Genomic DNA, 27,050 nt, shown 5'->3' with positions numbered 1-27,050 from the left:
AATCATCATTATTATTATTATTTACACTGGCCAGGCCCGTTTCCAAGCTGCTCAGTCCAGCATGGATACGGACCCAAGCACCTTTATGCCCAGCTTCCCTCTGCCGCGTTACACCGAGCGGACCTAGCATCTCAGTTTTGTTATTTTTGGATAATTTGGGTATTTTTCAAGCGCTTACTGCGTCAAGCATCGTTCCAAGCGCTGGGATGGATGTTTATCAGTTTGGACACAGTCTCTGTCCCTCGTGGGGCTCACATCCAAGTCGAAGGGAATAGGAATTGAGGGCATATCCTGTCCTCCTCTCTCCACATGTAGAGCTTTGATCTGATTACCAAGTACCTACCCCAGAACTTGGCACAGAATAAGCGCTTAATGCATCAGTTGGGGAACAAGAGGGGAGATGGGTCCTACTAATGTTGCCAAGGGAATACCTCGCAAAAAGTTTCTGTGATAATTCAGTTTCACCCCCTTGCCTTTCTGGGGGTTTTTTGCGCCGTTTTTTCCAGTTGCAAAATCTGTTGAGCTGAGGTGCCATCTAGCGGTTCTCTGCCAGTTCCCTCCCAAGCCCTGGATGGCACACATATTATTATTATTATCATTATTATTATTAATAATAATAATAATGATAATAATAATAATAATGGCATTTATTAAGTGCTTACTATGTGCAAAGCACTGTTCTCAGCACTGGGGAGGTTACAAGGTGATCAGGTTGTCCCACTGGGGGCTCACAGTCTTCATCCCCAGTTTCCAGATAAGGTAACTGAGGCCCAGAGAAGTGAAGTGACTTGCCCAAAGCCACACAGCTGACAGTTGGCGGAGCCGGGATTTGAACCCGTGACCTCTGACTCCAATGTTAAGCGCTTCCTATGTGCCAAACACTGTTCTAAGCGCTGGGGTAGATACAGTGTAATCAGGTTGTCCCACCTGGGGCTCACAGCCTTAATCCCCATTTTCCAGATGAGGTCGACTCCAATGTTAAGCGCTTACTATGTGCCAAGCACTGTTCTAAACGCTGGGGTAGATACAGTGTAATCAGGTTGTCCCACTTGGGGCTCACAGTCGTAATCCCCATTTCCCAGATGAGGTCGACTCCAGTGTTAAGCGCTTACTATGTGCCAAGCACTGTTCTAAGCGCTGGGGTAGATACAGTGTAATCAGGCTGTCCCACTTGGGGCTCACAGTCTTAATCCCCATTTTCCAGATGAGGTCACTCAAGCCTAGAGAAGTGAAGTAACTTGCCCAAAGTCACACAGCTAACAATTGGTGGAGCCGGGACTTGAACCCATGACCTGTGGCTCCCAAGCCCGGGCCCTTGCCACTGAGCCACGCTGCTTCTACACAGCAAGAGCCTGAATAAGAGATAGACTAGTCAGAAAGAAACTGCTCTCTAATAAAACCAGACCAATGGTCACCCTGGTCCCAGCTGAGAATCTTTGATTCCTACAAACGGAAGATCAAATAATCTCCCGTCTTCAGCTAGATCATCGCGCCAAGCTGTCCCACACCGACAATTCAGGACTTCAGACTTAAGACCCACTTCCTATCCCCAGTTGAGAGTGGCAGAAGAGAATCTTCCATGCTACAAAAGGAAAAAATAAGTCAAACACACACTTCCATTTTAAACACTCATTTCTGAAGGCATACATTTATTTCATGCAGTATTTAAAAACATGCTGTATATTATCAAAAAACACACCCTAGGCTCCTGTACCAGGTTCCAGCTAAAGATGGTTTTGCCTGGAAAAGGGGGGACACTTAAGACAAGACTAAATAACTCCCCACTGCAAAAGGGACACGTTTCCCATGCAGCTCCCATTATGCAGTGAGGCACCGCTTCCCTTAAGTTATGGGAAAGACCCAAGTGAGTGTGTGTGTGTGTGTGAGAGAGAGAGAGAGAGAACAAAAAAAAAGTTAGCCCCATAAAGAGGAGGGGGAAAATGAAGGAAACTCGTCAATTTTGCCCTTTAAAGCGGCAGAGATTCGCTCCCATCCTTCCCCAATTTCCTCTCCCGCTGGTTTCTCTCAACCGGAAAGACAATGGATCAGGAAAAGAGAGCCAGGACCAGAACTGGTCTTCATTTCACTTCCAAGCCCACCCACTTTCTCCCATAGAGGTCCATCTCTTCCTCTGAGCTCAGGCTCAAAGCCCCAACCAAAAAAACAAAACCAAAAACCAAAGGCCAGCTGTGATTCTCTGGAGAGGAAAAGGAAAGTCTTCCCGCCTAGGCAGGACAGAGAGGTTTCCCCAGCTTGGATTGAAATTGGAAGTATCGGGTACAACTGAGGCAGAAGTAGGGCTTCTGGCCGCGGTGGACGTTTTGGTGGAGGAGGAGGTGGGATCTTTGGGTAAAACTTTTCCCACACTTGGAGCACCTAAAGAGCCCAAGCCCACCCACTTTCTCCCATAGAGGTCCATCTCTTCCTCTGAGCTCAGGCTCAAAGCCCCAACCAAAAAACCAAAAACCAAAGGCCAGCTGTGATTCTCTGGACAGGAAAAGGAAAGTCTTCCCGCCTAGGCAGGGCAGAGAGGTTTCCCCAGCTTGGATTGAAATTGGAAGTATTGGGTACAACTGAGGCAGAAGTAGGGCTTCTGGCCGCGGTGGACGTTTTGGTGGAGGAGGAGGTGGGATCTTTGGGTAAAACTCTTCCCACACTTGGAGCACCTAAAGAGCCCAAGCCCACCCACTTTCTCCCACAGAGGTCCATCTCTTCCTCTGAGCTCAGGCTCAAAGCCCCAACCGAAAAAAAAAACCAAAAACCAAAGGCCAGCTGTGATTCTCTGGACAGGAAAAGGAAAGTCTTCCCGCCTAGGCAGGGCAGAGAGGTTTCCCCAGCTTGGATTGAAATTGGAAGTATTGGGTACAACTGAGGCAGAAGTAGGGCTTCTGGCCGTGGTGGACGTTTTGGTGGAGGAGGAGGCGGGATCTTTGGGTAAAACTCTTCCCACACTTGGAGCACCTAAAGAGCCCGAGGCCCCGGTGGGTTGGCGGGTGATCGGTGAGCTGGGCCACCGGGGGAAAACTCTTCGGGCAGCGCGGGCCGCGGTGGCAACCCTCTTGGGTGCGGGCGCTCAGGTGGGCGCTCAGGTGAGCCACCTCCTTGAAGGTCTGCCCACAGAGGCCGCAGAAGAAGGGCGTCGCTTTGGTGTGGAATTTGAGGTGGGCTTTGAGGAGGAGGGGCCGGGCGAACCCACGCCCGCAGATCCCACAGTTGTACGGCCTTCCCGCTTCTTCCTGTTTCCGGCCGAGGCGAGCTTCCCAAGGGAAGCGTCTCCCGCAGTAAGGGCACACGCCTTGGCTCTTCCCCTTGAGGAGCGTGGCCAACTTGCTTTTCCCCCTCTTGCGGGACCTCTTTGGATTTGTAGCGCCTTCCGCCTCCGGAGCGCCTCGCTTCTGGGGCCCGGAAGGTCCTGGCTCTCGATTTCCTTCCTCTTTGGAGTTCGGGCTTCCGTCGTGCCTCCCACGGCTTCTCCGGGAAGAGGGTACCAGCTTAAATCCTAGGTCCTTTCTGCTCTTGTCTTCTGCAACTGAGAGGAGGGATGGAATTACATTCCCTGTTCGGGGAATTATATCCCTGTTGTGACCTAGAGGAAGAAGAATGATAGAGAAATGAGAAACAGAACCCCTATCCTCTAACTGGGCCCGGGGTGAGGGAAAAGGAGAACAAGATCAAAACAGAAGACGGTTTTTCTGATCCCGGCTCCGCCGTTTGTCTGCTGTATGACCTTGGGCAAATCACTTGACTTCTCTGGGCCTCAGTTCCCTCATCTGTAAAATGGGGGTGAAGACCGTGAGCCCCACGTGGGACAGGGGCAGTGTCCAACTTGATTATATTGTGAGCTCGTTGTAACCAGGAATGTGTCTGTTATATTGTACTCTCCCCAGAGCTTAGTTTGCACACAGTAAGCGCTCAATAAATACGATTGAATGAATGACATATTGTACAGTGCTCTGCATACAGTAAGTGCTCAATAAATATGATTGAATGAATGAATGACATTGTACGGTGTTCTGCACACAGTAAGCGCTCAATAAAATTGAATGAATGAATGACATATTGTACAGTGCTCTGCACCTAAGTGCTCAGTAAATATGATTGAATGAATGACATATTGTACAGTGCTCTGCACACAGTAAGCGCTCAATAAATACGACTGAATGAATGACATATTGTACAGTGCTCTGCACACAGTAAGCGCTCAATAAATACGATTGAATGAATGAATGCCTTATATTGTACAGTGCTCTGCACACAGTAAGCGCTCAATACGATTGAATGAATGCCTTGTATTGAACAGTGCTCTGCACACAGTAAGCGCTCAATAAATACGATTGAATGAATGAATGCCTTATATTGTACAGTGCTCTGCACACAGTAAGAGCTCAATAAATCCGATTGAACAAATGAATGACATATTGTAGTGCTCTGCACACAGTAAGCGCTCAATAAACACAATTGAATGAATGAATGACATATTGTACAGTGCTCAGCACACAGTAAGTGCTCAATACGATTGAATGAATGACATACTATACAGTGCTCTGCACACAGTAAGCACTCAGTACAAGTGAAGGACATATTTTACAGTGCTCTGCACGTAGTAAGTGCTCAATATGATTGAATGAATGACTTATATTGTACAGTGCTCTGCACATAGTAAGTGCTCAATACGATTGAATGAATGACATTGTACAGTGCTCTGCAGAGTAAGCTCTCAATAAATACTATTGAATGAGTGACATTGTACAGTGCTCTGCACACAGTAAGCGCTCAATAAATACGATTGAATGAATGAATGCCTTATATTGTACAGTGCTCTGCACACAGTAAGCACTCAATAAATACGATTGACTGAATGAATGCCTTATATTGTACAGTGCTCTGCACACAGTAAGTGCTCAAAAAACACAATTGAATGAATGAATGACATATTGTACAGTGCTCAGCACACAGTAAGCGCTCAATGATTGAATGAATGACATACTATACAGTGCTCTGCACACAGTAAGCGCTCATTACAATTGAAGGACATATTTTACAGTGCTCTGCACATAGTAAGCGCTCAATACGATTGAATGAATGACATATTGTACAGTGCTCTGCACATAGTAAGTGCTCAATACGATTGAATGAATGACATTGTACAGTGCTCTGCAGAGTAAGCTCTCAATAAATACTATTGAATGAATGACATATTGTACAGTGCTCTGCACATAGTAAGTGCTCAATACGATTGAATGAATGACATTGCACAGTGCTCTGCAGAGTAAGCTCTCAATAAATACTATTGAATGAATGACATATTGTACAGTGCTCTGCACACAGTAAGCGCTCAATGCGATTGACTGAATGAATGCCTTATATTGTACAGTGCTCTGCACACAGTAAGCGCTCAATAAATACGATTGACTGAATGAATGCCTTATATTGTACAGTGCTCTGCACCCAGTAAGCGCTCAATATGATTGAATGAATGACATATTGTACAGTGCTCTGCACACAGTAAGCGCTCAATAAATACGATTGACTGAATGAATGCCTTATATTGTACAGTGCTCTGCACACAGTAAGCGCTCAATAAATACGATTGACTGAATGAATGCCTTATATTGTACAGTGCTCTGCACCCAGTAAGCGCTCAATATGATTGAATGAATGACATATTGTACAGTGCTCTGCACACAGTAAGCGCTCAATAAATACGATTGACTGAATGAATGCCTTATATTGTACAGTGCTCTGCACACAGTAAGCGCTCAATAAATACGATTGACTGAATGAATGCCTTATATTGTACAGTGCTCTGCACCCAGTAAGCGCTCAGTATGATTGAATGACATATTATACAGTGCTCTGCACACTGTAAGTGCTCAATAAATACGATCGAATGAATGAACGACATATCGTATCTACCTCAGCACTTAGTACAGTGCCTGGCCCATAGTAAGCAGTTAAATACCATTAAAAAAAACAAAAACCAGTCAGCCACGTCCTTCGTGCCTCACCCGCACCGGGGCCACGAGGGTCTTGCTTCTCTTCAGAGGCTGGGAGAGGGGAATCACGAAGCTTTTTGTCCTTCTCCATCTTGGGGAGGCTGCAGGAGACAGGGGAGCAACTTCAGGGTCAGCCCCCCAACATACATACATGCCCAGAGAACAAACCGGCCCTGCCTCAGTGGCACTGGGCCACGGGAAGTGCCACTTCTGTGGTGGGCAGGGCCCCAGGAGACTCAGCCACAAGACTCTCTACCGACCCACACCCCCTTGAAGAAAAGCAGCATGGCTCAGTGGTGCCTCAGTTCCCTCATCTGGAAAATGGGGATTAAGTCTGTGAGCCCCCCGTGGGCCAACCTGATCACCTTGTAAACTCCCCAGCCCTTAGAACAGTGCAATGCACATAGTAAGCGCTTAATAAATGCCATAAAAAAAGAGCTCGGGCTTTGGAGTCAATCAATCAATCAATCAATCGTATTTATTGAGCGCTTACTATGTGCAGAGCACTGTACTAAGCGCTTGGGAAGTACAAATTGGCATCACATAGAGACAGTCCCTACCCAACAGTGGGCTCACAGTCTAAAAGAGTCAGAGGTCATGGGTTCAAATCCTGGCTCCAACAATCGTCAGCTGTGTGACTTTGGGCAAGTCACTTCACTGGGCCTCAGTGCCTCATCTGGAAAATGGGGATGAAGACTGTGAGCCCCCGCCGTGGGACAACCTGATCACCTTGTAACCTCCCCAGCGCTTAGAACAGTGCAATGCACATAGTAAGCGCTTAATAAATGCCATAAAAAAAAAGAGCTCGGGCTTTGGAGTCAGAGGTCATGGGTTCAAATCCTGGCTCCAACAATTGTCAGCTGTGTGACTTTGGGCAAGTCACTTCACTGGGCCTCAGTGACCTCATCTGGAAAATGGGGGTGAAGACTGTGAGCCCCCGCGTGGGACAACCTGATCACCTTGTAACCTCCCCAGCGCTTAGAACAGTGCAATGCACATAGTAAGCGCTTAATAAATGCCATAAAAAAAAAGAGCTCGGGCTTTGGAGTCAGAGGTCATGGGTTCAAATCCTGGCTCCAACAATTGTCAGCTGTGTGACTTTGGGCAAGTCACTTCACTGGGCCTCAGTGACCTCATCTGGAAAATGGGGATGAAGACTGTGAGCTCCCCCCCGTGGGACAACCTGATCACCTTGTAACCTCTCCAGCACTTAGATCAGTGTTTGGCACATAGTACAGTGCTCTGCACACAGTAAGCGCTCGATAAATACGATTGATTGATAGTAAGCGCTTAATAAATGCCATAAAAAAAAGAGCTCGGGCTTTGGAGTCAGAGGTCATGGGTTCAAATCCTGGCTCCAACAATTGTCAGCTGTGTGACTTTGGGCAAGTCACGTCACTTCTCCGGGCCTCAGTGACCTCATCTGGAAAATGGGGATGAAGACTGTGAGCCCCCGCGTGGGACAACCTGATCACCTTGTAACCTCTCCAGCACTTAGATCAGTGCTTGGCACATAGTACAGTGCTCTGCACACAGTAAGCGCTCGATAAATACGATTGATTGATAGTAAGCGCTTAATAAATGCTACTATCATTATTAAAACCAAAGTCTGCCATTTCTGTTGGGTTGTACTCACTCAAGTGGCTTTGGAAGGGAAGCAGTGTGGCCTAGAAGAAATAGCATCATCATCATCAATCGTATTTATTGAGCGCTTACTGTGTGCAGAGCACTGGACTAAGCACTTGGGAAGTACAAGTTTGAGAGTCAGAAATTAGATCCTCCTAGTATAATTCTGTAGGCTCATCGTGGGCAGGGAATGGGTCTGTGGTATTGTGCTCTCCCAAGCACTTAGCACAGTGCTCCCTACACAATAAAGCATTAAGTACAATTGACTGTCTCTGGGGAGGCAGCAGAAATAGGAGGGGGGCAGCGTGGCTCAGTGGAAAGAGCCCGGGCTTGGGAGTCAGAGGTCACGGGTTCTAATCCCGGCTCTGCCACCCGTCAGCTGTGTGTCTTTGGGCAAGTCACTTCACTTCTCTGAGCCTCAGTTACCTCATCTGTAAAATGGGGATTAAGACTGTGAGCCCCACGTGGGACAACCCGATCACCTTGTATCCCCCCCAGCGCTTAGAACAGTGCATCACACATAGTAAGTGCTTAACAAATGCCATCATTATTATTATTATTATTAAATACCTCCCAGCTTCACCAGCTAGAGAAGCAGCGTGGCTCAGTGGAAAAAAGCACGGGCTTTGGAGTCAGAGGTCATGGGTTCGAATCCCGACTCCACCACGTCTGCTGTGTGACCTTGGGCAAGTCACAACTTCTCTGAGCCTCAGTTACCTCATCTGTAAAATGGGGATTAAGACTGTGAGCCCCACGTGGGACAACTTGATCACCTTGTATCCCCCCAGTGCTTAGAACAGTTCTCTGCACATAGTAAGCGCTTAATAAATGTCATCATTATTATTAACCAATGAAAATATCCACCAGTCATCACAGTGGACAGTCCATACATTATTTCTTGAATTACCTCACGAGCTTAGGGCTTTGGAAGTCAGTGCAGAGACAGACAGCATTAATAACAATAATTATGGCATTTATTAAGGGCTTACTTTATGCCAAGCACTGTGATAAGCTCTAGGAAAGATAGGCTGGATCCAGTCCCTGTCCCAGATGGGGCTCGCACTTTAAGGAAGAGGCAGAACAGGTAATAAATCCCTCTTTTACTGATGAGGAAATGGAAGCACAAGGAAGTTAAGTGACTTACCCACAGTCGCACAGAAAGCAGAGCCAAGATTATGCTCTAGAATGTAAACTGAGGGCAGGGAGTGTGTCTACCCGTACTTCGCACACAGTAAGGGCTTACTAAGTCCTATCGAATGAACTCCATTGCGCTGCACCCTCCCAAGAGCTTAGTACAGTAAGTTTTACACACAGAAAGCACTCTGTAAATGCCACTGATGATAAAACTCGGGTCTCCTGACTCAGAGGCCCCTGCCCCTTCCTCCAGCCCAAGATGCTCATCAAACAAGGCTACTGCCAACCTGCTTCAGAGAAAAAAATCCTTCTCACCTCAAGAAGAGGGCTCTTCCTCAGGAAAAAATCTTCTTTCACCACCACCACCCATAAAGTAGCTGCTCCAAATCAAACGTGGCTAGCACTAATCCTGTTTCGCTCTAGCCTTTAGGGCCTTTGGGGCTCCCAGTACGCTCTGCTCCTCAATTGGCTGCCAGACCATCCTCTGGGAAATGGCCTCAGCTGAGACTCCGACTCCCCAGAAAAGCAGAAGACAGGCGTCGGCTAGCATCATATGTTGCCAATTTGTACTTCCCAAGCGCTTAGTACGGTGCTCTGCACATAGTAAGCGCTCAATAAATACGATTGATGATGATGATGATTTATCAGCTCAAGGTTCCAGGTGGAGTACACAGAAGGAAACTGAAGCGTAAATCTAGCTTGACCTTTCTACTCTTGTGCCCTCTGCAGAAACGTCCTTCTCCTCCATTTCCCGCGAGCGTATCATCTGTTAACTCTCACATTAGTAAGCGTCCGTGTGCTGAACGCAGGTAAAAAGTAGCCCCGGAGCCTGAAAAACCCCCCAACTGGTATTTTTATGAATGGGTTTAGAACCTGGATTGTAATCCCAGGCTTTCCACTTACCTGCTCTGTGACCTAGGGCAAGTCACTTAACTTCTCTGTGCCTTGGTTCCCTCATCGGCATAATGGGGATTAGATACCCGTTTTCCCTCCTTCTTAGAGTGAGCCAGCTGTGGGACCCGGTGATCTTGTATCTACTTCAGGTCTCACATAGCGTTTAGTCTTAATCCCCATTTTGCAGATGAGGTAACTGAGGCACAGAGAAGTGAATGGTTTACCCAAGGTCACGCAGCAGACACGTGGCAGAGCTGGGATTAGAATCCAGGTCCTCTTCTGGGTCCCCCTCCTTCCCCTCCTCATCCCCCCCGCCTTACCTCCTTCCCCTCCCCACAGCACCTGTATATATGTTTGTACATATTTATTACTCTATTTATTTTATGTGTACATATTTATTCTATTTATTTTATTTTGTTAATATGTTTGGTTTGGTTCTCTGTCTCCCCCTTCTAGACTGTGAGCCCACTGTTGGGTAGGGATCATCTCTATAGGTTGCCAACTTGTACTTCCCAAGCGCTTAGTCCAGTGCTCTGCACACAGTAAGCGCTCAATAAATACGATTGAATGAACGAATGACTGACTCTCAGGGCAGTGCCCCATCCCCTAGGCCTCACCGCTTCTCAAACTCTTTGCCGACCCTCAAAGGATTGGGGGGTGTGAAGCAGGGAAAAAAGCGCCTCACCTCTCTGTCTCATGCTTTTCCAAGGCTGCCTTGGTTCCGTTCCTCAGAACCCCCCGGGCAGTTTTGGGGTAACCGCCCCATTTTTAGGGGAAAAACACCCACGCACACACACACAAACTCAAAGCGTGGATGTATTTTTAAAAGCAAAACTTTATTTTTGTTGAACTTGAACAAAGTCTCGGTACCAGGCCGAGTTCAAGATGGGCTTCCGACCCTCCAACCTCCACCGAGCGGCTTGTCCCCTTGGCACGCCAAGGGGTCACCCCCAAGGGGACCCCCTTCCCTACAAATCCACGAGGATCCCCCCACCCCTCCACCCGCTTGCTTGGACCAGACGAAGGTCAAGACTGGAAACTGGAGCTCATAAAGAGATTCCAAGGTGAGCTTCCAATGCCTTTTATACTGGTACTTTCTCCATCCCGCCGAACCGGATTCTCGTAGTCGGCTTCCCGCCCCGCTTCGGAACCCGCTCCCCACCCCCCCATGGGTCGCAACCCCCTCCCTCCCTCCCTCCCAGCGGCCCAGAAAACGATGGACCGGCCCATTCCGAGGGTTGGGATTCTCTTCATCTACCCGTCCCCAACGCTCTCTACGCCCTCCCCGACATCCCCTCGGTGGCCCCGGCCCGGGCCGGGCTACTTCCTGCTCGGAGAGCATCGGTGGCAAACCAGCTGGCAGAAAAAGCGGAAGCCCTGCCCACAGCGGGGGCAGAGGAAAGGTTTGGGGTCGGAGCCGTTGGGGGGGACCAGGAGGCCCCAGGTGTGGCAGGCCCTCAGGTGGTCCCGGAGCCCGGCCCGGCTGGAGAAGACTCGGCCTTGGCAGGAGGGGCAGGTGTAGGCGCAGCGCCCTTCCGAGGCCCTCAGCTTGACGGCCAGCACCAGCCTCGGGACGCCCCGCTTCCCGGCGGTGCGGCCGCCCTCCGGGCCCGGCGGCCCGGGCTCGGGGGGCGCCGGGCGGGCGATGGCGGCGCGGGGCCCCGGGCAGCGGAAGGCCCAGGCCAGGCGGAGGGCCGGGCCGTTGCGGGCCAAGGCGGTCAGGTGGGCCCCGGCGGCCCCGCGGCCCCGCAGCGCGCGGCCCAGGTAGGCGCAGGCCGCCCGGAACCGGCGCAGGGTCTCGGCCCGGTGGGGGCCGGCCACGTGGCAGCGCGGGACCTGGCGGACCAGCAGCTGGGCCAGCTGGAAGCGGAAGCCCATGAGGCACAGGGAGCAGCGGCACAGGCCCGCCGCCTCCACCAGGGCCACCAACTGGCGGAGGGGGTCCCGGCGGGCCGGCCCCCCGCCCTTCCCCTTGGAGGCACCCCTGGCCGGCCGGCGGGGGCCCGGGCGGGACGCCTCCTGGCACAGGGCGCAGGTCCCCGCCCTCTTTCTCCAGGGGCCGGGGGGCACCCGGGGCCTCCTGGAGCTCTGCGGGGTACTAGGAGGCGGCGGGGGAGGCGGCGGGGGGCTCCTCCGCCGCTCCTCGGCCCGGCCCCGGCCCTCCCTGGGGAACGGGCGCAGCCCCCGCCTCAGGAAATGCGCTCGCCACTTCCTGGGGACCGGCAGCGCTATCAGGTGCACCGTCGGTCCTCGAGCTGCCCGGCGAGGCCGCCTGGCCCTGCGGACTCCTGAAAGGAATAATAATAATATTATAATAATTGTGATATTCATTAAGTACTTACTCTGTGCCAGGCATTGCGCTACTCAACAGGGAAAGTACAAGCTAATCAGGCCGGACACCGTTCCTGGCCCATGTGGGGCCCACAGGGAAGCCCAGAGAAGTGAAGTGATAATAACGGGGGTACCTGTTAAGCGCTTACTATGTGTTGGACAGTGTACTAGGCGCTAGGGTGGATACAAGTAAAACAGGCTGCACACAGCCCCTGCCCCACGTGGGGTTCTGCGCTTAGAACAGTGTTTTGCACATAGTAAGCGCTTAATAAATGCCATCATCATCATCATCAATCCCCATTTTACAGATGAGGCAACAAAGGCGTAGAGAAGTGAAGTGACGTGTCCAAGGTCACACGGCAGACAAGGGGCAGAGCCGGGATCACAGCCATCTGACTCCGGGGCCCACGCTCCATGCACTACATCACTCCGCCTCACGTGACTTGCCCAAGGTCACGCGGCAGACAAGTGGCGGAGCCGGAATTAGAACCCAGGACCTTCTGACTCCCAGGCAGGGGTTCTATTCACCAGCCCATGCTGTTTCTCTGGGGCTCATTAAGGCGTAATGGGAGGGGGGGACCTTCTCTTTGGGTGGGGGGTTGGGGCGGGGGGGAAGAAAGTCTTCCCAAAAAGTGTGGAGGGGCAGTCCGGTACACTACGGCCCCCCAATCCACTCAATGGCAACCAGTTCCAAAAGTTGGCCTTCAGAAGCAGCATGGCCTAATGAACCGAGCCTGGGTATTAAAAAACCCGGGTTCCGATCATATCCACCATTTGTCGGCTGAGTGATCTTGGGTAAGTCACTTCCCATCTCTAGGCCTCAGTTCCCTCATCTGTAAAATGGGGACTGAGACTGTGAGCCCCATGCGGGACAAGGACCGTGTCCAGCCCGATTGGCCTGTATCTACCCCAGCGCTTAGCACATAGTAAGCACTGAACAAATACCATTTAAAAAAATTAAATGCCTGCTCTCCCTCCCGCTTTGACAAGAAGCCCCGTAAGGAGCAGGGTTTATGTTCTCCCTTGACAGAGTCACCTAGATGGCACAAAGTAAGACGCTTAACAAATACTGTGCTAAGCGCTGGGATGGATACAAGCAAATTGCGTGGGACACAGCCTCTGTCCCACGCTGGGCTCACAGTCTTAATCCCCATTTTAACAGATGAGGTAACCGAGGCCCAGAGAAGTGAAATGACTTGACCAAGGTCTCACAGCAGACAAGGTCTTCGAGGCCCGGGCTCCGGCCACTACGCCATGCTGCTTCTCAAGGGATTGAGACTGACAGCCCCGTGTGGGGCAACCTGATGACTTTTTATCTACCCCAGGGCTTAGAACAGTGCTTGGCACATAGTAAGCGCTTAACAAATACCATCATTATTCCTATTATTACCACAGTAGAAAGGGAATTAAGATGCTCATCTGGTCCATTTCCCCGCCTCTGGACAAGGTCAAACCCAACCAGGAGGCAGAAGTATATACCTGTATTTACCTATAATTTTTAACTATCTATTCATTTATTGATATTAATGTCTGCCTCCCCCTCTTCATATCCAAAGATAATAATACTAATACTACTACTAATAATAATGATGGCATTTATTAAGCACTTATTATGTGCAAAGCACTGTTCTAAGCACTGAGGAGGCTACAAGGTACTCTGCCAAGCACTTAGTACTGTGCTTTGCACACAGTGTTTAATAAATCCGATCGACTTGATGAAGGGCGTCTCCACCCCCTGCTCTAGATGAGCTCCAGAAAGGAGATTCTTCAGCCTCTGGGCTCATGGAAAAAGCCCCCCATTTCTTCCCGAAATGATCCCGACCAACGAGTCTGAGCGTCTGCTCCTCTCCTCCAGGCCCTGATGTCCTCGTATTCATCCAAACGGTCCCAGTCTCTTACGCTGCCTTTGTGTAAATGTTTTCATCTTTCCCCATGGGTCTGTAGCCTTCCTGCTTATTCATAGTGTCTGAGGATCCTAATTCTCGCCTCTGTACATTTCCCAGCACTTAGTACCATGCTCTGCACGCAGGAGGTGTGTACTACTTTATTATTATTATTATTTATTACTATTATTACTACTACTACTGGGCTCATCGGGAGACAGAGGCCACCCACGTTAGACGGCCTTATCCCCCCTACACTCCCCCCCTGCTGCCTGGGACCGTCCCACCCCTAATAATAATAATAATAATATAATATATAATAATAATAATAATAATGATGATGGCACTTGCTAAGTGCTTACTCTGTGCCAAGCACTGTTCTAAGCACTGGTGTAGACCCAAGATCATCAGGTTGGACACAGTCCCTGTCCCACACAGGGCTCACACTCTTAATCCCCATTTTCCAGATAAGGCAGCTGAGGCCCAGAGAAGGGAAGTGACTTGTCCAAGGTCACAGAGCAGTCAGGTGAGCCCGGATTGGAACGCATGACCTTCTGCCTGCCAGGCCTGGGATCTGTCTACTAAGCCCCACTGCTTTGAGCCAAAGGGAAATCAACATTGGAATAATAATAATATAATAATGGCATTAATTAAGCGCTTACTATGTGCAAAGCACTGTTCTAAGCACTGGGGAGGTTACAAGGTTTTGAGGTTGTCCCACAGGGGGCTCACAGTCTTAATCCCCATCTTACAGAAGAGGGAACTGAGGCCCGGAGAAGCGACTTGCCCAAAGTCACACAGCTGACAGCTGGCGGAGCCGGGATTTTGAACCCATGACCTGTGACTCCAAAGCCCGGGCTCTTTCCACGGAGCCACGCTGCTTCTGCTTCTCTTCAGATTCACCATGGAATCTGTCCATGGTGCAACCCCAGAGGCAGTCCAAACTAGCAAATTTGACCTTCTCCCCTTACCTGGCCAGGCTCCTTGGGGGCCTCCCGCCCCATCCTCAGAGGCTTGCCCATCCGGTTCCCGGGGCCCTGCACTCGCTCCATCCCGGCGGGAATTCTCGGCCTCGGGCTGCGGAAGCTCCGTCTCGGAACCTGGGGACACACAAAAGGAAGTTATCCCAGATGGTGCTCACGGCAGGGAGCTTATGCTGTGTGACCTTGGCCAAGTCACCGGACGACTCTGTGCCTCGGCGTCCTCGTCTACAGAATGGCGACTAAAATGCCCCCATCTATCCATCCTTCCGTGGTGCCCACCCATCTCCGCCGTCAAAGAGGAAACTCTCGCCAATCGATCAGTTCTCTCCCTCCTGGCTCCTTTCGTACTACAACCCACCAGGCCGCAAACATCGCTCTTCTAACACCAACCTACTCATCATCAATCGTATTTATTGAGCGCTTACTGTGTGCAGAGCACTGTACTAAGCGCTTGGGAAGTACAAGTTGGCAACATATAGAGACAGTCCCTACCCAACAGTGGGCTCACGGTGCTTCAATCCCATCTCATTTGCCATCGACCCCTCGCTCACACCCTCCCTCCTGCCTGGAACCGCCCCCCGTTCCCCTCTTCATATCCAAAGATGATGATAATACTAATAATGGCATTTATTAAGCGCTTACAATGTGCAAAGCACTGTTCTAAGCACCGAGGAGGTTACAAGGTGATCAGGTTGTCTCTCGGGGGGCTCACAGTCTTCATCCCCATTTTACAGATGAAGGAACTGAGGCACAGAGAAGTGACTTGCTCAAAGTCACCTAGCTGACAACTGGCGGAGCTGAGATTTGAACCCATGACCTCTGACTCCAAAACCCGTGCTCTTTCCACTGAGCCACGCTGTTTCTCTGATGATACAATGATGACCGCTCTCTCCATCTTCAAAGTCCTACTAAAATCCCATCTCCTCCAAGACCCCTCCCCACCATATTTCTTTTTCCCCTCTTGTATTATCTTTGCTCTTAGGTCCTGTACCCACTAGACACTTTGATACTCACCACCACTCCACACCACTTACATATCTTTATAATCTGCTGATTCCCGTCTGTAATTGATTTTATTGTGGCTGTCTCTCCCTATTGACTGTAAAGTTCCTGATCGAGTTTACCACCTCTACTCTTCCAAGTACTTGGTACAGCGCTCTGCACATAGTAAGAGCTCAATAAATATCGCTGATTAGTTGATAGCTATTCTCTCTTCCTTATGGGCTGAGAGGCCCACATGGGACAGGGACGGCATCTGATCTTCTAGACTGTGAGCCCGTTGTTGGGTAGGGACCGCCTCCATATGTTGCCGACTTGGACTTCCCAAGCGCTCAGTACAGTGCTCTGCACACAGTAAGCGCTCAATAAATACGATTGAATGAATGAATGATCTGACTGCACTGTATCTCTCCTAGTGCTTGGCACGTAGTACTTAAAAACCACAATTATATTATTCTTCACAATTAAAAGTATTTTGCCTGTCTCTCCCATTAGCACGGACAATAATTGCAGACACACCATCCCTCATATAATAATGATGGTATTTGTTAAGCACCTACTATGTGCCAAGCACTGTTCTAGCCACTCTCCCCATCTTCAAAGCCCTATCCCCCCCAAAAAAATCACATCTCCTCCAGGAAGCCTTCCATAATTTCTCAACTCTCCCCTACCTTTGATCATTTTCACACTTGACTCCATATTCCCCACCGCACGGATGTACATATAACACCCTACCTGTAATATATTTCAATATCTTTGCCCCTTCCGCCATCCCCCGCTTTATCGTCCGATCCTTGCGGGCAGGGACTGTGTTTACCGACTCTACTGGACTCTCGCAAGCGCTCAATACAGTGCTCTACACACGGCAGACGGTCAGCTCCTTGAGGGCAGAGACTGTCTTCCCAAGCGCTTAATACAGTGCTCTGCACATGGTAAGAGCTCAATAAATATGATTCAATGAATGAATGTCTTCTAACTCTATTGTCCTCTCCCAAGCTGGGAGATTTAGGTTCCAGCCTCAGTTCTACACTGTCTGTCCTTGGATAAATCACCTTTTTTGGGCCTTTAAAATGAGGGCCAACTGACCGCCTCCATCCCTTCCCTCTCAGGGCCAAAACGAGATAGGCCATGTCCTCTGAAATAGGTCAAGGAAGCCTACAAACCCCAGGTACTATCGGAGGGCAAAGGTAGAGGAGAAGCAGCGTGGCTCAGTGGAAAGCCCACGGGCTTTGAAGTCAGAGGTCATGGGTTCAAATCCCAGCTCCGCCAAGGGCCAGCTGTGTGACTTTGGGCAAGTCACTTCACTTCTCTGGGCCTCAGTTCCTTCATCTGTAAAATGGGGATGAAGACTGTGAGCCCCACGTGGGACAACCTGATCACCTTGCATCCCCCCAGTGCTTAGAACAGTGCTTGGCACATAGTAAGCGCTTAATAAATGCCATTATTATTATTATTCTCTGGGCCTCAGTTCCCTCATCTTTAAAATGGGGGTGAAGACTGTCAGCCCCCCGTGGGACAACCTGATCACCTTGTACCCCCCCAGAGCTTAGAACAGTGCTCGGCACATAGTAAGCGCTTAATAAAAGCCGTTATTATTATTATTCTCTGGGCCTCAGTTCCCTCATCTGTAAAATGGGGATGAGGGCTGTGAGCCCCCAGTGGGACAATCTGATCACCTTGTATCCTCCCCAGCGCTTAGAACAGTGATTTGCACATAATAAGCGCTTAATAAATGCCATCGTTGTTATAAATTAATAATAATAATGGCATTTGTTAAGCACTTACTACGTGCAACACACTGTTCTAAGCGCTGACACTGTCATTTCCTCAGTTTCTGGGAACCGTTGGCCTCCATGAGAAAATGAGAAATAAACCCACTCAGTACGACTAAAGAGCTTCAAAAGAAGGTCTCCCCCTTCCAACAAGCGGCCGAAAATAGCTTTTTCCGGCCCATTCTGATGGAAGAGAAGGCCGGCCCGTGGTCTCTGCTGGGCTGGGCTGAGGGACTGCCAAAATGGTGGTCGTCTTTACCTCAGACGACCACCATTTTGGCAACCCCTGTTAAGTCGCCAAGACTTGCCTGGGGGTCGGTTTCCAGGCACCTCGTCCCCAGAGGGGTCTTGGGGGTCCTCTTTCTTGGACTCTTCACCTCTGCCCATCTTGGACGTCCGTCTGGCTGGCAGGAGCCCTCAAGACCTAGCCTAAAAAGAGGAGAGAAGGCTTCCCTCAGAGAAGACCAAAATGGAGGCCGCCTCCCTCCCCGCCTTCTCCCCGGCCACACCCTGCCCCTCTCTGACGCCCCCTAGTGCCCGGAAGGAGAATCCGCCATCTTCCCTCAGCCCTCCTCCTCCTACCCTGCTGGATGAGGGGGGGAAACTGAGGCTCAGGGACGACAACCCCCCCCCACTCCCCACCCTTCAATGGCTCAGAAGATAAGGGGAACAAAGAGGAGATTGGGGTGGCCCACTTCCTCTACCACCCAGGACCTTCTAGACTCTGAGCCCGTTGTGGGGCGGGGATTGGCTCTCTTTGTTGCCGAATTGTTCTTTCCAAGCGCTCAGTACAGTGCTCGGCCCACAGGGAGCGCCCAATAATAATAGTAATGGCATTTAGTGAGCGCTTCCTAAGTGCAAAGCACTGTGCCAACAGCTGGGGAGGTTACCAAGTGATCAGGTTGTCCCACGGTGGGCTCACAGTCTTAATCCCCATTTTACAGATAATAATAATAATAATGGCATTTATTAAGCACTTAGTATGTGCAAGGCACTGTTCTAAGCGCTGGGGAGGTTACAAGGTGATCGGGTTGTCCCACAGGGGGCTCACAGTCTTAATCAATCAATCAATCATATTTATTGAGTGCTTACTGTGTGCAGAGCACTGTACTAAGCGCTTGGGAAGTCCACATTGGCAACATATAGAGACAGTCCCTACCCAACAGTGGGCTCACAGTCTAAAAGGGGGAGACAGAGAACAAAACCAAACATACTAACAAAATAAAATAAATAGAATAGATATGTACAAGTAAAATAAATAAATAAAGAGTAATAAATCTGTACAAACATATATACATATATACAGGTGCTGTGGGGAAGGGAAGGAGGTAAGATGGGGGGATGGAGAAGGGGACGAGGGGGAGAGGAAGGAAGGGGCTCAGTGTGGGAAGGCCTCCTGGAGGAGGTGAGCTCTCAGTAGGGCCTTGAAGGGAGGAAGAGAGCTAGTTTGGCGGATGGGCAGAGGGAGGACATTCCAGGCCCGGGGGATGACGTGGGCCGGGGGTCGATGGCGGGACAGGCGAGAACGAGGTACGGTGAGGAGATTAGCGGCAGAGGAGCGGAGGGTGCGGGGTGGGCTCAGTACAGTGCCCGGCACACAGGGAGCACCCAATAATAATAATAATGGCATTTATTGAGCGCTTACTACGTGCAAATCACTGTGCCAAGCGCTGTGGAGGTTACCAAGTGATCAGGTTGTCCCACGGTGGTCTCACAGTCTTAATCCCCATTTTACAGATAATAATAATAATAATGGCATTTATTAAGCACTTACTATGTGCAAGGCACTGTTCTAAGCGCTGGGGAGGTCACAAGGTGATCGGGTTGTCCCACGGGGGTTCACAGTCTTAATCCTTCTAGACTGTGAGCCCACTGTTGGGTAGGGACCGTCTCTATATGTTGCCAACTTGTACTTCCCAAGCGCTTAGTACAGTGGTCTGCACTCAATAAATACGATTGATTGATTGATTGATTAATCCCCATTTTACAGATAATAATGATAATGGCATTTATTAAAAGCTTACTATGTGCAAAGCACTGTTCTAAGCGCTGGGGAGGTTACACGGTGATCGGGTTGTCCCACAGGGGGCTCACAGTCTTAATCCCCATTTTACAGGTAATAATAATAATAATGATGGCATTTATTAAGCGCTTACTATGTGTAAAGCACTGTTCTAAGCGCTGGGGAGGTTACAGTTCCCTCATCTGGAAAATGGGGATGAAGACTGTGAGCCCCTCTTGGGACAACCTGATTACCTTGTATCTACCCCAGCGCTTAGAACAGTGCTTTGCACATAGCAAGCGCTTAACAAATACCAACATTGTTATTATTATTATTGTTATTATTACAAGGTGATCGGGTTGTCCCACGGGGGGCTCACAGTCTCAATCCCCATTTTTTTACCGGTGAGGTAACTGAGGCCCAGAGAAGTGAAGTGACTTGCCCCGAGTCACACAGCTGACAACTGGCAGAGCCGGGATTTGAACCCATGACCTCTGACTCCAAAGCCCGGGCTCTTTCCCCCGAGCCACGCTGCTTCAATAAATACGACTGAATGAACGAGTGAACCTCCGGGAGACGTGGCAGTGATGAGCTCAAAGCCAACCACCCCGCTGTTTGCCTCCTGAGCCCTTCTCTGAAACATCCACAGGCCAAGAAGGAGGGCCCCGTGGAGGCAAAAAAAGGAAGGAAAAAACAATAATAATCATCATCATCATCAATCGTATTTATTGAGCGCTTATTTATAGAGCACTGTACTAAGCGCTTGGGAAGTACAAGTTGGCAACATATAGAGACAGTCCCTACCCAGCAGTGGGCTCACAGTCTAAAAATAATAAAGTTACCTGGTGTGGAGGGAGAGAAATGTAACTGAAGAAGGCAGCTTTGGCCTTTTCTTGCTTCCTCCTCAGGCTGTGGAAAGTTCTCTGCCTCCCTCCAATCCTGACTCAGATTTCTCAGGTGACTTTGCTTTTGGGTGTTATCCCCAAACGTTTTCCTAAGGAGTTTGATCTCTCCCACCTGTCCCATTTCCATTCCCGGAGGGCAATTTCAAGCCACTGTGGGTTTCAGAGGTGCCCACCCGTCAACCCATTTGAGCCGCTCTGCCGGCTCCCTAAAAAGATGACCCCTTCATGGTGGCTTCTTGGTGGGTTACATCAATTCATCAATCATCATCAATCGTATTTATTGAGCGCTTACTATGTGCAGAGCACTGTACTAAGCGCTTGGGAAGTACATATTGGCAACCCATAGAAACAGTCCCTACCCAACAGTGGGCTCACAGTCTAAAAGGGGGAGACAGAGAACAAAACCAAACATACCAACAAAATAAAATAAATAGGATAGATATGTACAAGTAAAATAAATAAATAAAGTAATAAATATGTACAACCATATATACATATATACAGGTGCTGTGGGGAAGGGAAGGAGGTAAGATGCGGGGATGGAGAGGGGGACGAGGGGGAGAGGAAGGAAGGGGCTCAGTCTGGGAAGGCCTCCTGGAGGAGGTGAGCTCTCAGCAGGGCCTTGAAGGGAGGAAGAGAGCGAGCTTGGCGGATGGGCAGAGGGAGGCCATTCCGGGCCCGGGGGATGACGTGGGCCGGGGGTCGATGGCGGGACAGGCGAGAACGAGGTACGGTGAGGAGATTAGCGGCGGAGGAGCGGACGGTGCGGGCTGGGCAGTAGAAGGAGAGAAATTATAGAACTCTGTAATTTATCTATTTTGATGGTACTGATGCCTGTCCACTTGTTGTGTTGTCTGTCTCCCCCCTTCTAGACCGTGAGCCCATTGTTGGGCAGGGTTGGTCTCTATCTGTTGCTGAATTGTACTATCCAATCACCTAGTATAGTAAGCGCTCAATAAATACGATTGACTGACTGAATGAATGGTTAGTACCCATCGAAGGCTGTCCCTTGCCAGTCCTCATCTCCCTTAAAATATCTGCCCTTCAATCCCACGAGAAGCTTTGCGGAAAGACCTCAGGACTGGAAGAGCCCACTGTTGGGTAGGGACCGTCTCTATATGCTGCCAACTTGTACTTCCCAAGCGCTTAGTACAGTGTAAGCGCTTAATAAATACGATTGAATGAATGAATGAATGAATGAATAGGAGGACCTGGGTTCTAATCCCCCTTCTACCTCTTGCCTGCTGGGTGACCCTGAGCCAGTCACTTCACTTATCTGAGCCTATTTCCTCATCCATCCTCATCATCATCATCAATCGTATTTATTGAGCGCTTACTATGTGCAGAGCACTGTACTAAGCGCTTGGGAAGTACAAATTGGTAACATATAGAGACAGTCCCTACCCAACAGTGGGCTCACAGTCTAAAAGGGGGAGACAGAGAACAAAACCAAACATACTAACAAAATAAAATAAATAGAATAGATATGTACAAATAAAATAAATAAATAAATAAATGAATAGAGTAATAAATATGTACAAACATATATACATATATACATAAAATGGAGAGGAGATCCACCTCAGAGTGCGAGTGGGACAGGGACTGGGTCTGATTTATTTGTACTATATCCACCCCAGCGCTTAGTATAGGGCTCGACCTAAGGTGAATGCTCAACAAATGCCACCATGATGAGCATTATTCATTCATCATTAATTATTAATACTGTTGGTAATGAAATCTGTGCCCAAGATATGTAACACCAGGTACAAAGTTTCTGCCATTGAAGGGACTAAATTAAACCTTTCTTTCCCCGCCCCTTCCCCTTCTTAGAGAAGCAGCGTGGCTCAGCGGACAGAGCCCAGGCTTTGGAGTCAGAGGTCATGGGTTCAAATCCCAGCTCCGCCAATTGTCAGCCATGTGACCTTGGGCAAATCACTTCACTTCTCTGGGCCTCAGTTACCTCATCTGTAAAATGGGGATTAAGACAGTGAGCCCCCCGTGGGACAACCTGATCACCTTGTAACCTCCCCAGCACTTAGAACAGTGCTTTGCACACAGTAAGCGCTTAATAAATGCCATTATTATTATTATTATAACCCCCCTCCTTCTCCATTTTCTCCTGCTCCTCATCCTTTCCTCTCTGCTTTCCTCTTTTGTTGTGCAGAAATTGAGAGATTTCTGACATCATAAAATCAAAGAGCAGCTAAAGGCTGAGAAGGCTTAACAGAAGGCTTAGCAGAAGCAGCGTGGCTCAATGGAAAGAGCCCGGGCTTTGGAGTCAGAGGTCATGGGTTCAAATCCCAGCTCCGCCAACTGTCAGCTGTGTGACTTTGGGCAAGTCACTTAACTTCTCTGTGCCTCAGTTACCTCATCTGTAAAATGGGGATTAAGGCTGTGAGCCCCCCGTGGGACAACCTGATCACCTTGTAACCTCCCCAGCGCTTAGAACAGTGCTTTGCACATAGTAAGCACTTAATAAATGCCATCATAATTATTATTATTATTATTATTATTAATGGGTTGTTTAATTTTTAATGGGATTTAAGTGGTTACTATGTGCCAGACACTATACTACGCACTGGGAAAGAGATGATCAGGTTGGACACAGTCCATGTCCCATATGGAGCTCACAGTCTCGATCCCCATTTTTGGGGGAACTGAGGCCCAGAGAAGTGAAGTGACATGCCCAGGGTCACACGGCAGACAAGGTGGGGAAGCAGGATTAGAACCCAGGTCCTCTGGCTGCTGCTGCTGTATTTGTATTGTACTTTCCCAAGCTCTTCGGTCAGTGTTCTGCACATGAGAAGCAGCGGGGCTTAGTGGAAAGAGCCCAGGCCTGGGAGTCCAAGGTCATGGGTTCTAATCCCGCCTCCACCACTTGTCAGCTGTGTGACTTTGGGCAAGTCACTCCACTTCTCTGTGCCTCAGTTACTTCTCATCTGGAAAATGGGGATTAAGACTGTGAGCCCCACATGGGACAACTTAATTAACTTGTATCTACCCAGTGCTTAGAACAGTGCTTGGCACATAGTAAGCGCTTAAATACCATCATTATTATTATGGTAAGAGTTCAATAAATACCACCGATGGATTTCATATCTATAAATTATATGTTATAAATTATTTATATTAATGTTTGTCTCACCCTCTTGACTGCAAGCTCATTTGTGGGCAGGGAACACATCTGCCGTCTCAGTTGTGCTGTCCTCTCCCAAGCACTTGGTTCAGTGCTCTGCGTACGGTAAGCGCTCAATAAATACCATCGATTGATTTCCTATCTATCAATCAATCGTATTTATTGAGCGCTTACTGTGTCGGCAACACATAGAGACAGTCCCTACCCAACAGTGGGCTCACAGTCTAGCAATTTATATCTATAAATTGCATATTATAAATTAGGCATTTATATTAAAGTCCATCTCCCCCTTTAGACTGTAAGCTCGTTGTGGTGTCTGCCAGTTCTCTCCCAAGCACTTAGAGCAGTGCTCTGCACACAGTAGTGTTCAATAAATACCACTGATGATGGTGATGTAATGATCCCTTATTGACCTTCCAATCAATGTCTCAATCACCAGCCCCACCTCCTTGCTTTAGTTTCAATCCCTGTGCGTTTTTTTCATAGTTGAGTTGGGTGGTGAGTTAATTTTGTCAGTGAGGATTTTCCCAATAGGACCGATTCTTTCATGAATTCCAGGCAAGAACCATTCATTAGATCGATCAGTAGAATTTATTGAGCGCTACTGTGTGCAGAACACTGTACTAAGCACTTGGGAGAGTATAACAGAGTCGGCAAACCTGTTCCCTGCTCATGGGAGCTTACGGTTTTGAGCGGGAGACAGACATTAATATAAATAAATCATTTATGGATATGTACATAAGTGCCGTGGGGGCTGAGGATGGGGTGAATATCAAGTGTTTAAAGGGGACAGAGCCAATCCCAGAGAGCTTTATTATTGTGGTATTTATTAAGCGCTCACAATAAGTCAATCACTGTGGCTGGATACAAGATAATCAGATCTGACCCAATTCCCCATCCCACCCGGGGCGCCCATTGTAAAAATGTGGGAGAACAGGTATCTTCTCGCCATTTTACAGATAATAATAATAATGATAATGATGGTATTTAAGTGCTTACTACGTGCTGAGCACTGTTCTAAGCGCTGGGATAGATACTAGGTTATCAGATTGTCCCAGGAGGCCCAGAGAAGTTAAGCGACTTTCCCAATATCTCACAGCAAAATTGACAGATCTGGGATTAGAATCTGGGTCCTCGGACTCCCAAGCCCATGCCCTTTCCACTAATTAATTAATTAATTAATCAATCCGTAGGATTGATTGAGTGCTTAGCTTGTGCAGAGCACTGCACTAAGCGCTTGGGAGAGGACGGTAGTCATCAAAGACAGCGTGACAGTATGGTCTAGTGGAAAGGGCGTGGGATTGGGAATCAAGAGACCCAGGTTCCAGTTCTGGCTCTGCGACTTGCCTGCTGGATGACCTTGGGCAAGCCGCTTAAAGTCTCTGTGCCTCAGTGTTCTCATCTGTAAAATGGGGAGACGATATCTGTCCTTCCTCCCTCTCAGGCCGAGCCCTGTGTGAAACACAGACTGGGTTTGATCTGATTTTCTTGTATCTATCCCAGTGCTTGGCCCATAGCAAACGCTTAATAATTACTATGATTATTTTATTATTAACAATAATAATATTAATAATAATGGTATTTGTTAAGCGCTTACTATGTGTCAAGCACTGTTCTGAGCGTTGAAAATTATGGTATTTGTTAAGCGCTTACTATGTGTCAGGCACTGTACTAAGCGCTGGGTTGGATACAAGCCAATTGGGTTGGACACAGTCCCTGTCCCACGTGGGGCTCACAGTCTCAACCCCCATTTTACAGATGAGGAAACTGAGGCCCAGAGAAGTGAAGCGACTTGCCCAAGATCACACAGCAGACAAGTGGCAGAGCTGGGATTAATATCCAGGATCAATCCACAAAGCTCTATATACTAACAATTATTATAATATAATAATAATGAATAATTATAATCAGGAGCAGTATTAGCTCTGCCCTCAAGACGCTTACAATTTAATGGGAGAGACACGCTAAAAAAAAATGCTGACAGGTTGGAGGAAGCAAATAGAGTCTGAAGATAGGAAACCCCAACGAAAGGGAGTCTCCAGATGGTCGTGGTTATCCTGAAGTGTTCAAGTGGCAATTAGCGGGGAAACAGGGAAGGGAGATGAGAGATTAATCAGGGAAGGCTTCCTGGAGGAGATGTAATTTCAGACAGACCAAGATTTCTCTAGATTAAGCTTGCCTTCCCCTCTCAGGGTCGTACCTGGAGAGTTCCCAGGACTGTACCGGTCGCAATTACCAGAGGGAGAGTCAAGCAGAGGCCTACCCTCCTATATGTATATATGTTTGTACATATTTGTTACTCTATTTATTTATTTATTTATTTTACTTGTACATATCTATTCTATTTATTTTATTTTGTTAGTATGTTTGGTTTTGTTCTCTGTCTCCCCCTTTTAGACTGTGAGCCCGCTGTTGGGTAGGGACCGTCTCTAGATGTTGCCAACTCGGACTTCCCAAGCGCTTAGTCCAGTGCTCTGCACACAGTAAGCGCTCAATAAATACGATTGATGATGATGATGATACCCAATCCATTCCTAGCTTGGGCAGTGGCTAGCGAGTGGAAGGCAACCTGCTACAAGTCAAAACTAGCCCGTGCTGGGCAGCGGCGGCCCGGGAGACAGTCGAGGGCAGAGACTCGAGTTTATTGCGTGGAAGAAGGCGATGGACAACCACGTCCGTATTTTTACCAAGAAAATGGTACTAGAGAGAAGCAGCGTGGCTCAGTGGAAACAGCCCGGGCTTTGGAGTCAGAGGTCATGGGTTCAAATCCCGGCTCCGCCAGTTGTCAGCTGTGTGACTTTGGGCAAGTCACTTCACTTCTCTGGGCCTCAGTTCCCTCATCTGGAAAATGGGGATTAAGATTGTGAGCCCCCCGTGGAACAACCTGATTACCTTGTAACCCCCACCCCCGGCGCTTAGAAAAGTGCTTTGCACATAGTAAGCGCTTAACAAATGCCATTATTATTATTATTATTATTCTCTGGGCCTCAGTGACCTCATCTGGAAAATGAGGATTAAGACTGTGAGCCCCACGTGGGACAACCTGATCACCTTGTAACTCCCCAGCGCTTAGAACAGTGCTTTGAACATAATAAAAGCTTAATAAATGCCATCATTATTAAAACTCTCTGGATACGCTACCAGAGCGATTGCAGATGGAAGTGGGGCGTTCTGGGAGAGATGTGTCCTTGACGTCGTTATGGGTCAGACACGACTCTGCAGCACAAGACAACAACAACAACAAGCTTGCTTTGAATCGTCTCTCTTTTTAAAATCCAGATCCCCGATAGGTCCGATGTTTATTACAGAAAAAATTTTACCCTAAGTTTATCATCACCATCATCATCATCATCAATCGTATTTATTGAGCGCTTACTGTCTCTCTT

General features: G+C 48.7%; 2 protein-coding genes across 2 annotated transcripts; both read right to left on the bottom strand.

Moving 5' to 3' along the window:
- Window positions 1-1,977: 1,977 nt before the first annotated feature.
- LOC119938151 (zinc finger protein with KRAB and SCAN domains 7-like) lies at window positions 1,978-10,820 on the bottom strand. The gene is made up of 4 exons (XM_038757856.1): window positions 10,759-10,820; window positions 10,268-10,291; window positions 6,009-6,097; window positions 1,978-3,586 (listed from the first exon to the last, which is right to left on the bottom strand). The coding sequence occupies exons 1-4, from the start codon at window positions 10,818-10,820 to the stop codon at window positions 2,811-2,813; spliced, it is 951 nt and encodes a 316-aa protein (XP_038613784.1). The 3' UTR covers window positions 1,978-2,810.
- A 150-nt stretch (window positions 10,821-10,970) lies between these two features.
- On the bottom strand, window positions 10,971-26,842 carry LOC119938150 (zinc finger protein ZFPM1-like). Its single transcript, XM_038757855.1, has 4 exons — window positions 26,806-26,842; window positions 17,927-18,047; window positions 14,836-14,964; window positions 10,971-11,938 (listed from the first exon to the last, which is right to left on the bottom strand). The coding sequence occupies exons 2-4, from the start codon at window positions 18,003-18,005 to the stop codon at window positions 10,971-10,973; spliced, it is 1,176 nt and encodes a 391-aa protein (XP_038613783.1). The 5' UTR covers window positions 18,006-18,047; window positions 26,806-26,842.
- Window positions 26,843-27,050: the final 208 nt, after the last annotated feature.

The sequence above is a fragment of the Tachyglossus aculeatus genome, chromosome 16, assembly GCF_015852505.1.
Source record: "Tachyglossus aculeatus isolate mTacAcu1 chromosome 16, mTacAcu1.pri, whole genome shotgun sequence".
NCBI classification, from domain to species: Eukaryota; Metazoa; Chordata; class Mammalia; order Monotremata; family Tachyglossidae; genus Tachyglossus; species Tachyglossus aculeatus.
This window is presented reverse-complemented; position numbering and strand designations above follow the sequence as displayed.

Bases quoted from the DNA above. Each gene is read 5' to 3' on its own strand.
- LOC119938151 (XM_038757856.1), bottom strand. From the start codon at position 10,820: ATGGGGGGGTGGGGAGCGGGTTCCGAAGCGGGGCGGGAAGCCGACTAC. The intron at 6,098-10,267 runs GTGAGGCCTAGG...TGTCTCCTGCAG, and splicing joins GGCAAAGAGTTTGAGAAGCG to CCTCCCCAAGATGGAGAAGG. The intron at 3,587-6,008 runs GTGAGGCACGAA...TTCTTCCTCTAG, and splicing joins CCCTCGTGGCCCCGGTGCGG to GTCACAACAGGGATATAATT.
- LOC119938150 (XM_038757855.1), bottom strand. From the start codon at position 18,005: ATGGGCAGAGGTGAAGAGTCCAAGAAAGAGGACCCCCAAGACCCCTCT. The intron at 14,965-17,926 runs GCAAGTCTTGGC...GTGTGTCCCCAG, and splicing joins GCCTGGAAACCGACCCCCAG to GTTCCGAGACGGAGCTTCCG. The intron at 11,939-14,835 runs GTAAGGGGAGAA...TATTCCTTTCAG, and splicing joins CCCCCAAGGAGCCTGGCCAG to GAGTCCGCAGGGCCAGGCGG.